At 50.2% G+C, this 13514-nt stretch overlaps 1 protein-coding gene and 1 long non-coding RNA gene across 4 annotated transcripts in view; one reads left to right on the top strand and one right to left on the bottom strand.

The window, feature by feature from the left end:
• The window catches only part of Kcnk9 (potassium two pore domain channel subfamily K member 9), a 67771-nt gene extending 54263 nt beyond the window's left edge, over positions 1-13508 (bottom strand). For all 3 annotated transcript variants that reach the window (XR_781290.1, XM_033760862.1, XM_010629620.1), the window contains exon 1: positions 13169-13508. Coding sequence is in view for 2 of the 3 variants with exons in the window: in XM_033760862.1 (XP_033616753.1) it covers positions 13169-13451 (283 nt within the window). In the remaining variant the exon portion in view is untranslated. The remainder of the gene's footprint in view (positions 1-13168) is intronic.
• Positions 3448-10584, top strand: LOC104865856. Its single transcript, XR_781289.1, has 3 exons — positions 3448-3695; positions 6752-6914; positions 10445-10584. It is a non-coding gene; the product is annotated as an uncharacterized LOC104865856 (long non-coding RNA).
• Positions 13509-13514: the final 6 nt, after the last annotated feature.

Genomic DNA, 13514 nt, shown 5'->3' on the forward strand with positions numbered 1-13514 from the left:
TTTTGACAATCACATGCTCATCACCAAGACGGGCTCTCTAAGCCATGATCCCAGGAAAGGCTGTGGAGATCACAGAAAGCATGTGGAGCTGGAGGAAAGGTCTCCCAAACCCACTGTGTGACCTTGCCCAAGTCACTGGACCTCTCCATGCCTTGTGGGCATGATGCATAATCTCTGCCCTTATTTCACAAGCTGTGGATGGAAAAAGATGGTGGTAGAGAGGAACCTTCTCTGTGAATCAGACACTGCCAATGATGAGTGCTGTCCACAGAGCAAGCTCTCTACAGTGCATCCTGACTCCTCTGGGATCCTCTCTTCCACCAGCCAGAAAGAACTTTGAGCATGGACTACAGCCCACCCTAAACACGGCAGCATGACTCCTGCCCATGGAGGCTGCAGCTCAGCTCAGCACAGGGTTCCAGGTGGCAAGGCACATCCTTCTGTCCCTAGAGAGGCCTGAAGTCTCTGGACCCATCCCTAGTGTCTTCAGCTGTGTTTGCAGCCCCCTGGACCAACTGTGTTAGGTTGAGCCTGGGCGCCAGCCTTCCCATCCTAGATGACCTTTCAAAAGCTGCTAAGGAGAGGTTCTGGAGCAACTCTAGGATATCACAGAGGTCGCTGGCATAGCTGAGGGCTGCTGTGGCTGCAGGGATGGCCGAGGACCCACATCCTGCTGTGCCATCACTTGAGGGAACAACACTATAATTACAGTTGAGCTCTCCAGCCCCGGTCTGAGTCCCCACCAACATGACACCTGGAAGGAGGAATCAAGGAGACTCTAGACCCAAATATGTCCAACACAGCATTGTCTACTATTAGCGAGGAAAAAGAAAAACATTGAACTGTTATCATAGCTGCTGGTATGTTCATTCAGTAGATAAAGCATTAAAACAGTAGGAAGTTGGGAAAATGTTCTTTGGGAAAATTGCCTTGCAGGGATGAGCAGTAGGCCATGCTCTCCTTCGAGGTTAGTTCCTTTCCAACTTCTGACCTTCCACAGCACTCTGCCCTGGGACCCTCAGCAGTGTCACCTGCCCCTCCAGGATCAGGCCATCCCACCTGGGGTAGTTGGCCCCTACTTTCTGTGGCCCTGAAGAGGCCAGGCATTGTTTGTCTGTGTTCCTGTACAGCCAGTCCTCTGGCAATGCAGGAGCATGGGACTGCTCCCTGCATTCTGGCTCAGAAGAACAGAGCCTCCCAGGCCAACAGTGCATCCATCCTAACTCCTGGCCTCCCTGTCCAGATCTGCCCAACATCTGCTGGCTAAGATCCCTGTCCTCTCCTGGGTGTAGACCTCCAAGTTTCAGGATCTAAGTGGACATTTCCTACCTTCTCCTCATGAGACCGCCACAGAGACTGACAACATCCTGAGAAGAGTCCTACACACACACAAGCCCCTCCTTTCCACATGGTGGTTCACAAGACTAGAGCTCAATAAAAAACCTCAACCTCCACATGAATACACACACACACACACACACACACACACACACACACACACCTCATGACATGAGATAATGAGAGCCCTGTCACTAGAAGCATTTAAGAAGAAGCTGGATCCTGGAGTACTCTTAATCTGCCATTTGATCTAAATACAGGATACATGGGCATGACTTTTTTTACAAGAATGCATTGAGCAATATACTAGTGAAATGTATGCTTTTCCATGTGAATGTTAAGCTTCCATAAAAGTTTCTAAAAATCCAAAGTGTCTAGGGTTGGTGGCCATTTGACAAAAAGGTAATGGGACAGGAACAGCTTGGCGATCCTCACATGGAGGCCACCAAGACACCAAGACTTACTGAATCTCTGGACACTGCACACTCACCACCAAATGCTTCAAATGGGCACAGAATGCCCAGCCAGTGCCTAGGGAGGGAGGCACAAATCTGTCCAGTTGAATAAGAAAGCAAGAAAGGAGAAATGAATTAAAGGGTGAAGGGATGAACAAAGGAGCACACAGGAATGTGTGAATGAACGCACGGGAAGGTAGCGCAGGCATGGAAGAGCTGGTGCACTGACGACCAAGAGACACAGTGGCAGGTGGGGGAATGAGTGACAAGTGCTTGGTAACCTGGTGATGTAGTAGTGGGCAAGGGAATGAATAACAGTTTCGGGGATAACTGTGATGTAACAGCAGATGGTGGAGTAAAGGACAAGTGCATGGAAGACCAAGAGGTACAAAGTCAGGAGCAGGGAATGAATAAAACAGCAGCAGATAAGGGAATGAATGGTTGGCTTGGGGAAGAATGAGTGCTACAGTGGCAGATGTCATTGAAATGACAGATGGGCAGAGAACTGTCTCCAAAGGGGGGTGAGTGACAGGTGCATGGAGGGAGCAGTGACACGGGGATAAAATGGGGGCACGGCTGGTGCATGAAAAACTAACTGATACAAAGGCAGATGGAGGATAGATGTCAAGTGCATCGAGCATCGAATGGCATAAGACCAGACTGAGGAGTGAATATCAGTTGCACAGAAAACTTGGGTGATAAAATGGCCCAGGAAGGAATGAAGGGAAGTTTGTGGAGAACTGAACAATACCAGGCAGAAGGGAGAATGAATGACAGGTTCGTGGAGGAAGGAGCAGTAAAATAGTAGAAGGGGGATGAGTGACAGGTGCGTAGAGGATGGGACGATTCACCGACACGGTAGTACGGAGTGACGTGGAGGGACACAAGGCAAGTGCGTGGAGGACTGTGTGACACACAGACGGACGGAGAGCCAATAACAGGCTCGTGGTGGAACAACCGACACTGTGCAGATGGGGAGCGAACGACGTGAGTGAAGAACCGCGATGCGGATAGGTGGGAGGAAGAGTGGCACAGAGAACGGCGTGAGAGGATGGCGAATCGGAGAACGAACGCGTGAGCGACACAGCGCTGACCGGAGAGATGAGGGAAGGCTCAGCGATACAGCGATGGTCAGGTGCACAGAAAACTGAGCAAAGCAATGGCAGACGAGAGGGTGAACGGCAGGTGCGTGAAGCAAACCGAGGCACAAGGGCAATAGCAGAATGACGAGAGTCACCTGGGGAACTGAGTGTGCTCTGTGAGACAGAGAAAAGAATACCAGGTGAGTTAACGACCCAAAGATTCGATGCCGGGGGGGGGGACCAGGGCATGAAGAACCTAGTAACAAATGATTCGAGGAAGAATGAATAGCAGGTTCATGGAGAAACTATGATACGAGGGCAGATGGAGGAATGAAGGACAAGTGCACAGAGAGGAGAGTGATACCACGGCACTGGGGGAAACGATGACAGGTGTGTGGTGACCACGAGACACAGCGGCTGATAGAGGAGTGAGTGATAGGGAAGCAGAGCACTGACGGACGGAATGGTAGACAGAAGAATGGAAGGCTGTGAAAAATAGAGTGACGCCGTGGCATCTCAGGGAGACACACATGAGTGAAAAAGGGCGGAGCACTGTGGGAGACGGTGGGGGAGGAGGAGACATGAATAAGACAGCCGTGACGAAGGAAACCAGCAATAATAGAGGAACAAACGATAGGGGCCCAGTGGTCTAAGTGGTACCATGGTAGTGGCAGAGGATGTGGAGCAGGGTCATGGAGGAACAAGTTGTACAGTTGGGGATGGCAGAATGAACAACGGCCTCATGGAGCACTGAATAATACGATAGCAGATGGAGGAGTCATTGACCATAATAGAGAAATGAGTGATATGATGGCAGATGGTGAGTAAGAACTGGATGACTCAATGAATGAATGAATGAATGAATGAATGATGGCAGGTTTATGGAGGAACAGTGATAAATGACTCAATATGAATGAATGAATGAATGAATGATGGCAGGTTTATGGAGGAACAGTGATACAGTGTAACATAAAGAAGTGAAGGAGGATCGCACAGAGGATGGAATGATACAGTGTCACACGGGAGATGAATGTCAGACACGTGTAGAACTGCGCGATACTGTGGCGTACAGGGAGAAAGTGGCAGCTGAGTAAAAAGCTGAGTGATACAATGGTAGATAGGGGTCAGAATGGCAGGCACATGGAAGGCCGCATGGTACAATGGCAGATGGGGAGACGAATAACCATTGTGGGATGAACAAGAGACACAGCAGTGGGTAGGGACACGAACGACAAGTGCACAGTGGTCTGAATGACAGAGTGATTGATGGGAAAATGAAGAATGGGTGCCCATACCACTGGGTGACATAGCAGAAAGGGAGGATGAATGGATATGCACGGAAACCTGAGCGGAGGTGATGGTAGGCAGGGGAAAGAATGACAGGTGTGTGGAGAGCTGAGTCGTACAATGGCAAAGGGTGGTGTTAATGATGAGTTCCCGGAAGACCAAGTGATGCAAAGGCATGTACGGAAATGAATGACAGATATGTTAAAGACCAAAAGATACAGTGGTAGACGGGAATGAATGATAGGTGCACGAAGACCCAAGTGACACAATGGCGGATGAAGAACGGAAAGACAGGTGTACGGAGGACCCAGGGATACAGTGGTGAGAGGAAGAATGAGTGACACGTGGATGAAAGATCAAATATACACTGTCACGTTAGGGTTGGGTGACAGGTGCATGGAAGACTAGCATTGGAGATGAATGAATGAAATGCATGGGTGAAACTGAGTGATACAATGGCAGATGGAGAAGGAATGTCAGATGGGTGGATAATTGAGAGATACAGCGGCAGACGGAGGAAGGAACGACAGGTGTACAGAGGACCAAAGGATGCAACAGTGCACATGGAAATGAATGAGAGATAAATGAAATATGTGATACTATAGTGGATGGAAAGATGAACGGAATAGGTGGGAAGGATCCAAGGATACAATAGTGTGACATGAATGGATGATGGGGTGCTGAGAACTGAGTGATACAACGTCAGATGGAGAAATGAACAGCAGGTGCACAGAAGACCAGGCAAGCAAAAGTGAATGGGAAATTAATGACAGGTGCAGAGAGAACCTTGTATACAAGGAAGGATGAGGGGAAGGAACGGCAGGTGCATGGATACCCTCGTAATACCATGGTGGATGGGCAAATAAATGACAGGCTTATGGAGGACTAAGGGAAGGAATGCCAGATGGAATGAATGAAAGACAAATGAAAGGCTGAGTGCCACAAAAGAGGAATGAATGACTGGTGCACGGAGGACTATGCGACGGCAGATGGAGGAATGAACCATTGAGTCAAGGAGGGATGAGTGATGGAATGGCAAATGGGGGAGCTAAGAGCAAGTATGTGAAGGACCAAGTGATACAAAGAAGGTGGGGGAATGAATGACAGGCTCACAGAAGGAGTGAAATAATAACACACGGGTACGAATGGCTCGGGGAGGAGCGAGTGATACAGTGGCAGGTGCCAAGTGAACAACAGGCTATAGAGAGCTGAGAAATACAAAGATCCAGGGGGGATGAAGGACAGGTGCATGGAGATTGAATGACACAAGGGTTAAATGGGGGAACTAGTGACCGGTGCGTGGAGTTGAGAGACAAATGGTGGATGGAAGAGCGAATAGCATCCGCATGGAGAAGTGAATAATACAATGGCAGATGGGGGAATGAATGATATAAGGCCAGATGCGGACGTGAATGTCAGGTGCACAGAAGACTGAATGATGCTTAATGGAAGAATGAAGGGCAAGGCCAAGGAGAGCTGAATGGTTTGAGGCAGATGGAGGAATGAGTGACAAATACACGGGGGAATGAATGATGCAAGGCAGACAGCGGAATGAATGGCGTGTGCAGAGAACTGAACAACACAAGGGTGGATAGGAGAAGGAATGGCGGAACGCCGAGAACTGAGTGATACAATTGTGGGCAAGGGGATGAATAACAAATGCACAGAGACCAGGTTCATACAATGGTAATGTGGGAATAAAGGACAGGTGTATGCTAAACTTAGTGATGCACTTTCTGAGAGAGAAAAAAGTAACAGGTGGGTAGATGACCCATAGATTCAATGGTGGATGGGGAGGGGTGATGGGGAACCAAGTGATGCGATGGTGGATAGGAGAACTCATGAAAAATTCATAGAGAAAAAATGATACTGTGTAAGATGGGACACTGAATGGCAAGTGAGTGAACAAGGAATTGATACAGTGGTCGGTGAGGGAATGAATGACAGGTGCATGGAGGATTGAGCGACACCATGACCAATGGGGAAAGAATAGCAGGTGTGTATGTGACCAAAAGACACAACGGTGGGTAGAGGAGTAAATTATAGGTGGAAAGAGAACTGAGCGATGCGATTTTGGATAGAGGGAATAAAACTGAGTGATACCAGTGGCATTTGCTGGGGAAATAAATGAGAGGTGGGTAGAAGACTGTGTGTGATACAACGGGGAGGGTGGGGAAATGAATGGCAGGTGTGAGGGTTAGGGAAACATAATGTGATATGGAGGAACAGATGATGCTTGCCCAGTGATTTGGGTGATACAGTGGCATACAGGGGAATGACTGGCAGGTACACAAAAAACTAAACAATGCCTTGTGGAAAGGGGATGAGCGACAGGTAAGGGAAGAACTGAATGGTGCAAGGCCAGATAGAGGAAGAGAGACAGGAGGGAGGAGGCATGACCTGATTCAACGGCAGATGGGGACTGAACGACGAATAATGGACAACTGAGTAATTCAATGATAAATGGTAGAATAAATGCCTACTGGGTAAAAACTGAATGATATGATGTTGAAAGAGGGAACGAATGGCAGGTTCCTGGAGAGTAGGGATACAATGTAAGACAAAGAAGTGAAGGAAGATTTCCTACAGGATGGAATGCGACAGTGTCACAGGAGGAACGAATGATAAACGCACGGAGAACTGTGTGGTAACGATGGTGCACAGGGAGAAGATGACAGAAAGAGAGCCTAGTGATACGAAGGCGATGGGACTGAATGGCGAGTGCATGCAAGGCCACAGGACACAGTGGCAGGTGAGGAAATGAGTATCTGTGAGCGGCCAAGTGATGTGATGGTGGGTAGGGACGTGAATGACAAGTCCACGGAGGACTGAGTGATACAATAACAGATGGGGCAACACAGGACAGGTGCCCACAACACTGAGAGATATACAGTGGCAAGGGATAAGCAATAGGCAGTGCGTGAGATGGTAACATGATGGGAAGTAGAGGAAAGGATAATAGGTGTGTGGAGAATTGAGTTATACAGTGGTGGAGGGTGGTGTTAATGATGGGTTCATGGAAGACCGAGTGATATAAATGCGTACATGGAAATAAATGGCAGGTATGTAGATGATCGAAAGACAGCGAATGAATGATAGGCTCATGGACACCTGAGTATGGGATGACAGAGGCAAGGAGGACCGGGGGACAGAGTGGTGAATGAGGGAATGAGTGGTGTGTGGATGGAGGACCGGGCATACAGTGTTGGGTGGAGATTGAGAGACATGGAGGTGCACGGAGGACCAGATGCTACAATGGCAGGAGGGCAAATGAATGAAACATGTGGAAGAGCTAAGCAATGGAATGGCAGGTGGGAATGAAGGACAGGTAGGTGGAGAACTAAGGGACAATGGCAGATGGGTGAGTGAGCAACAGGTTGTGCGGGACCAAGCAATTGGAGGAATGAATGACAGGTATGTGGAGGGCGAAACAACACCATGGGAGATGTAGGAACAGATGATATGTGAAGGACTCAGCACTACAGTGGTGAAGGCTGAAATGAATAACAGCGTGCAAAGAGCTCACTGATTCAATGCCAGAGAAGGGGTGAGTGACAGGTGTGTGCAGGACTGATGGGGGATGAATGACAGTTTCATGAAGGACAGAATGATACAGTTTCAGATAGTGGAGGGACGGATACATTCATGGAGGAATGAGTGATGCTTCAGTGCAGTGGGGCAATCCGTTCATGAAGGAATGTTGGTTTAGTATCCAATGCACAACAGGTGGAGGGAGGACTAGCAATGCCATACCCAATAGGGGGATAAATGCCAGCTTTGTACAGAAATTAGCAATGCGATGTCAGGTGGAGCAGTGAAAGGTGCAATGCTGAGGGTGGATTGAAGGTGCTTGTAAGACTGAGCGATACCATGTTGGATGAAAGATGAACACCCAAGTGCATGGGGAAATAACTGCAGAGGACAGGGGACTGAGTGATACAATGGCAGGGAGCGATGAATGACAGGTGCAAGTACTGAATGAGATACGTATGGTAGGGCAGTGGATGCCAAACTCACAAAGGATTGAATGAGATAATGGCAATGGTTGAATGACTGCCCAGGTGTGTGGTAAAGGAAGGAGGGAGGGAGAGCATGGGACTGGAGGAGGGAGGGATGCGGGAGCAGGTGCATGAGTGCCAGTTGTCCATCGTGGTCTTGTTCACCTCCTGCTCCACCCTCAGTGGCCTTCCTTCCTCAGGTGAGCCAGGAAAGAGCAGAAGGCTGCACGAGCCTGGAACTTCTTGGTCTCACCTGCTTCTCACTCCTGCTTCAGAGCACTAGGCTGTGTCTCCATATACCTAGGGAGAGGTGTCTCTTTTATGTCACCAGAATCACAAGGAACCCACTTCTCTGCCTCCCGCATGACATGTACAAGCTAGCTGTTTCCTAGAGGGTCTGGTGCCCAGTAAGGCTGTGCTAAGGGGCCAGGGGAAGAGGAGTGTCCTCTGCTTGGCTGTGGACCTAGAGCCCCCACCCTTCCTGGACCTGCCTGTGGTGCATTAGGTGTTGGGTCTTTCCCCAGGGTCCGCTGAGTGGGCTTCCTAAGCAGTGGTGGGAAGGGGTCCGCCCCACCCCAGTGACCATGCCATAGGTGAACCAGCAGTAAGGAGAGCCTCCGGAGGTTCCCTGCATTCTGAAGTTCTGTGCCACTCCCTGGGTGAATGCCACCTTGCCTGCCTCACTTTCCTCATCTGGAAGGCATCAAGGTAATCCCACCAGTCTAGTGGATGACAAGCCCATGTGTGACTGCTCCTGCTTGGCATGAGTCTGTCCACTCCTAGTCTGCAGGCATGTGTGAGGAGAAAAGACAGCACAGGTGTGGGACATAATAAAGGGGATAAATGCCTTTGGAAGTGAGGGAGGTAAGGAGGGTCGGGGCAGCTCAGGAGATGGTGGAAGGTAAAGGGAGGCTGGGGAGACTTCTTGAAGAACAAGGACCTATAAAAGGGATCCAAGGCTAATCCAATGGTTTTCTGTGTGTGTGTGTGTGTGTGTGTGCGTGTGCGCGTGTGTGTGTGTTGTGTGTTTGTGTGTATGCACTGAGCTTGGTGACACAGTACAGGTGCAGGTGGTCACTAGGCTTTGCTGTCCCTGCATTCATGCTGGACTGCCACCAACTGGTTTTCCAGCTGCTCCTGTCGAAGCCAGGTCTTATCTTGTCATCAAAACTTTCCCCAGAGCATCCAAAGCAGTGCAGGTGAGATGGGGCAGGTGCTTCTCAGACTGTGAGCCCTGGATCAGAAACAACGCTCAAGAGAGCCAGACAAAAATGGAAAACGCTGTCCATTTCATGTGCATGCTGCTTACAGCTCTGCTCAGGACCAGAAAAGGCAAGGATCCCCACACACTGTTGGTCCAGCAGATGCAGGTGCCCTTGTGCACTTTCTTAGTGTGTGTCCCACTCCTGGCCACAGACCTCATCCTAAGCCAGTCACTTCAGTTCCTGAATCAATCACTGATTTTCAGAAGGACTCTGGAGATCTGCAGGAAGCCTTCCCGATGTACCGCCCCTGCCCCGGCCAACTGTGGCCATAAAGGAAAAACCCACATCCCCCACCCTGCTTCCCCCACAGCAAACCAGTCTTTGAATTGTCCTCCACAGCTCTGCAGATGAGATCTGGTTTCTTCTTTTTTAATGATCCTGAAGGTGGTAACAACTCACATCACAGATGTTAGATTGAAAAAAGAAGTGTCATGGAGATTCCAGCTCTGTTATATCATGGGAGAGGCCAATTGTGGCTCACAATTTTGGCTTAAGGTGCCTACTGTGGGGAAGTGACAAGTTTGCATCAGAAATCCCTTACCCAAGCTCCAAGATATCAGCCCCCATCCTGAGCGAATCCAGATAAAGCACCCACAGCCTTTGCAGACCCTGTCCAGTGCTCCCGACTGCTACCGCTTTCATCAACAGGTTTGGAAAGGGAGCACACAAACTGCCCTGTCCATCAGACAAGCAGCGGGGCAGGGGTACAACTAAGAGGCTGGGGCTTTAGGAGTCCAGAACTAAGCAATTAAATCCCTTCTTAAGAGTTACAGGTGGTCCAACATGGAAGGAAGCTATGGGGGTGGCATGGAAACCAGAACTGGATAAATGATGTAACTGCCTTTGCCCTTTGCAGAGCTGGCTTCACCACTGTTTATTACGACGGTGGCTGTGCCCAGGGCTCCTTGGAGAACTCACACAAGATTTAATGTAAGACTCGCCAAAGCCCTTCGTGAAGGCGCAGCTACAGAGTCAACATGAAGTGGTAATTATACATGTTTTTAAAATCCATTTCACAGAGTGAGCTAATAACTGCATCCGAGAAGATGTGTTCACTAGCAGACACCCAGTGCCAGGGGCTCCCCGTCACAGCCTGAGACTTGGGCACAAAGTTGACGCACACTCCAGAAATCACCCAAGGTTAGATTAAAAATAAGAACACCCATGAAGATCACCTGACTCATTATCATCACTGTCCAGTGGGAGACAATTCCTCAAAGGGTGAGCCTCGGGGCTGGGTTTTGTTCTAGACCTAAGAGCATCTTAATTTGTATTTATATTTAAAAAAAGAAGAAAACAGAATTAACTGGAAAGGAACTTTGTTTCCTATAAATGTGAGTTCTTCTGCTAAATAGCTTCTCAGTCTAGAAGGCATGAGGTTGAAGAGCCTCATGGCCAAGAGCAGGGACTGCATACCTACTTAAGTGCCACACTGCCTGGCAGCCGTGGGCATGCAGATCCCACTCGGCCCTTCAGAGTCAGCCTGTTGAGTGGGTATGACATAGCTGCCCTTCTGCACATGGGGCAGCTGAGGTTGGGAGTAGGGAAAAGGTATTGCTTTGCTCTTACAGTGTGACAGGATTCAGGTTCCAAGCCAGATCTGTGACTCCAAGTACAGTGTTTTTTTTCATGGATGGGAAGCTGTGTCAGAGGGTGGGTGCATCTGTGTGAGTGTGTGTGTGTGTGTGTGTGTGTGTGTGTGTGTTTAAACCTTTCTGTTCAGAAAAATCAATTGAAAACTATATAAAGGAAGAGAAGAATCAGTATATCCATCAATATTCCCTGGTTCTGTGTTGATGGGGGGCTGCCACTACACCCCATCTTAACCCCACTTCCTTCGATATGTTTTCTTGGGAGCTTGAGCCCTTAGAGCTGCCGATCAGGATCAGGATCAATAATAGAAACACACCTCAATAACCACTTCATCTGTCTCCATGATTTATTTTTAAGGAAAAAATGGAACATTTCTGGGTTTGCTTTTAACTCCAGCCCTCTCCTCGATGTGACAGCTCACCTCTTGGGACCAGCCAAATGTTTTATGTGCAGGTTTTACTACCAGGAGCCAGCATGTTAGCCAATTTCACCTGTTTCTGGTCTAGATCACAAAAGCCACCTCTAGAGGAGCAGGCTTTTCCTCCTTTCCTGCGGGTCGGCTTCCCAGGCACATTTCTGGCTTGCCAGCTGTCCAGCAAATAGGCTCCTGCACCCTAGAATCAATGACTTGCATATTTTCATGCCACATCCACAGCTAAAAGACAGAAATGATGGCAGTGATCACCTGGCCCTCTCTGATGCTGGAAATACAGCAGGAAGAGAAGGGCTCTTCCGTGTTTGGGTGCTGGGCAGAGGGCGTGGGGCCAGTAGGGCCACAGCTGGTTATATGGATGACAGAAGGACATTTTTCTTCCTTGAACATGAAAACATGCACCAATGAATTAAACATTTAAAACAAGATGACTGTCTAAAAAGTCTTTTCAACCAAGGAGAGACAGGCCGTCCTGTGCTGGTGCTTCCTGTTGCATATGGCACTGAGAACTCTGTTTTTTTTCAGCATGCAGAGCTTTCCAGACAAAGAAAATATCAAGGAAAAATTAGAGGAGGAGGTCCAGGGAAGTCAGGCAAGGGGCCTGAGAGAAAGCAAGGAAGGAGGCTTATGCTTAGGGAGGGGGCAGAAAGGACTGCAGGGGTACAGGAAAGCAATCACCCCTGAGCCATCCTGTTGGCCCTAACAGGTCCAAAGAGAAAGTCCTAGGGAAGCAGCAGGCCACGTTGGGACAAGTGCAAACCAGAGAGCCCACCCAGCCTTCTGCCAGCAGGACAGGGCAGGTAGGACATCCTCTAGGTCCGAGGGACCTGCACAAATTCCCACAGGTCTCAAAGCTTGATGTCTGTGAGGTCTCCCAACCCTATGACCCACTGGGGTACAGCCCTTGGGCCCCACAGAGACCCTGCTCTGTGTACAGTACACTGGGTGTGGGATCTGCAGGTGAGTGACTCCGTGGTGTACCAACTTGGACCCTCTCCCCAGAGAGGGCTGAGCTTTCCAGTGTCTACGCAATGTGCATGGTTCCCTTCCCTTAAGTCTCGGTATGGAGCAGCCACCCACATCTATCCCAGAGAAACTCACCTGTGGCCATCCCACCCCCAGGACCTGGGGAGAAAATTCTTCTCCTAGGGCCCTAACACATGCAAGCTCTAGAACTCAAAGAAAAGGAGCCACGGGGAAGAGAGCTGAAATCTGGGCTCAGAAGAGGCTGAAGAGAGTGCAGAGGCGGGCAAGGGTCAGTGCCTCTCCCACCCCACACCCCAGGAGTGGCCTCCTGCCACCTGAGTCCATCTGGACACCTCAGGTGTCAGGCCAGCCCTCTCCAACTCCCCAAGAGGTAGTAAGTGTAAGGCTTGGACCCCACACGCGCAGCACAGCCCGTGCTGGGGCGGTGGGTGAGTGGGTGCCTTCTGTGGAATTATTCTTAGCGCTGCACTGCCTTCCAAAACTGGCGCCTCAGCCCTCAGGGCTCCAGGCTCACATGCCGGCCCAGATACTGGCGCGGTGGACAGCCCCGTATGGGATTCCCAGCCGTGAGGCACAGAGGCGCCAGAGAGGTGCGCACTCCCACGAGTGAGGGCACAGGGGAGGCTCCGTTCACCCCAGGGGGGCGTCCTGCACCCGGCCCTGCGCTGCATGCGCTCAGATGCCTGCGGGCACCGCTCGGGAGCCGGTCGGCGGCGCACCCAACCCTTACCTATGGTGGTGATGACCGTGATCGCAAAGTAGAAGGAGCCGGCGAATTTCCACTGGACGCCGGCGCGGTGCGGTTCCGACTGCAGGATCACCAGCTCCAGCTGCCGGTAGTCCTCTGTGCTGATATTATACTTGCCCCTGATGCGGATCTCCTCCGCCTTGAGTTTCTCCTCTTCGCGCATCTCGTGGTCGGACTCGAGGGCGTCGAACACCGCGGCGCCCACCAGCAGGTAGGTAAAGGTACAGGCGATGAGGGACAGAGTCCTCACGTTCTGTTTCTTCATGGCCGCCAGCAAGGCGCTGGCGCGGGGAGCATGTCCCGCAGGCTGGCAGCCGCGCGCATCCCA

This window comes from Fukomys damarensis, unplaced genomic scaffold (genome assembly GCF_012274545.1).
Source record: "Fukomys damarensis isolate Sample0158 unplaced genomic scaffold, DMR_v1.0_HiC HiC_scaffold_5, whole genome shotgun sequence".
NCBI lineage: Eukaryota > Metazoa > Chordata > Mammalia > Rodentia > Bathyergidae > Fukomys > Fukomys damarensis.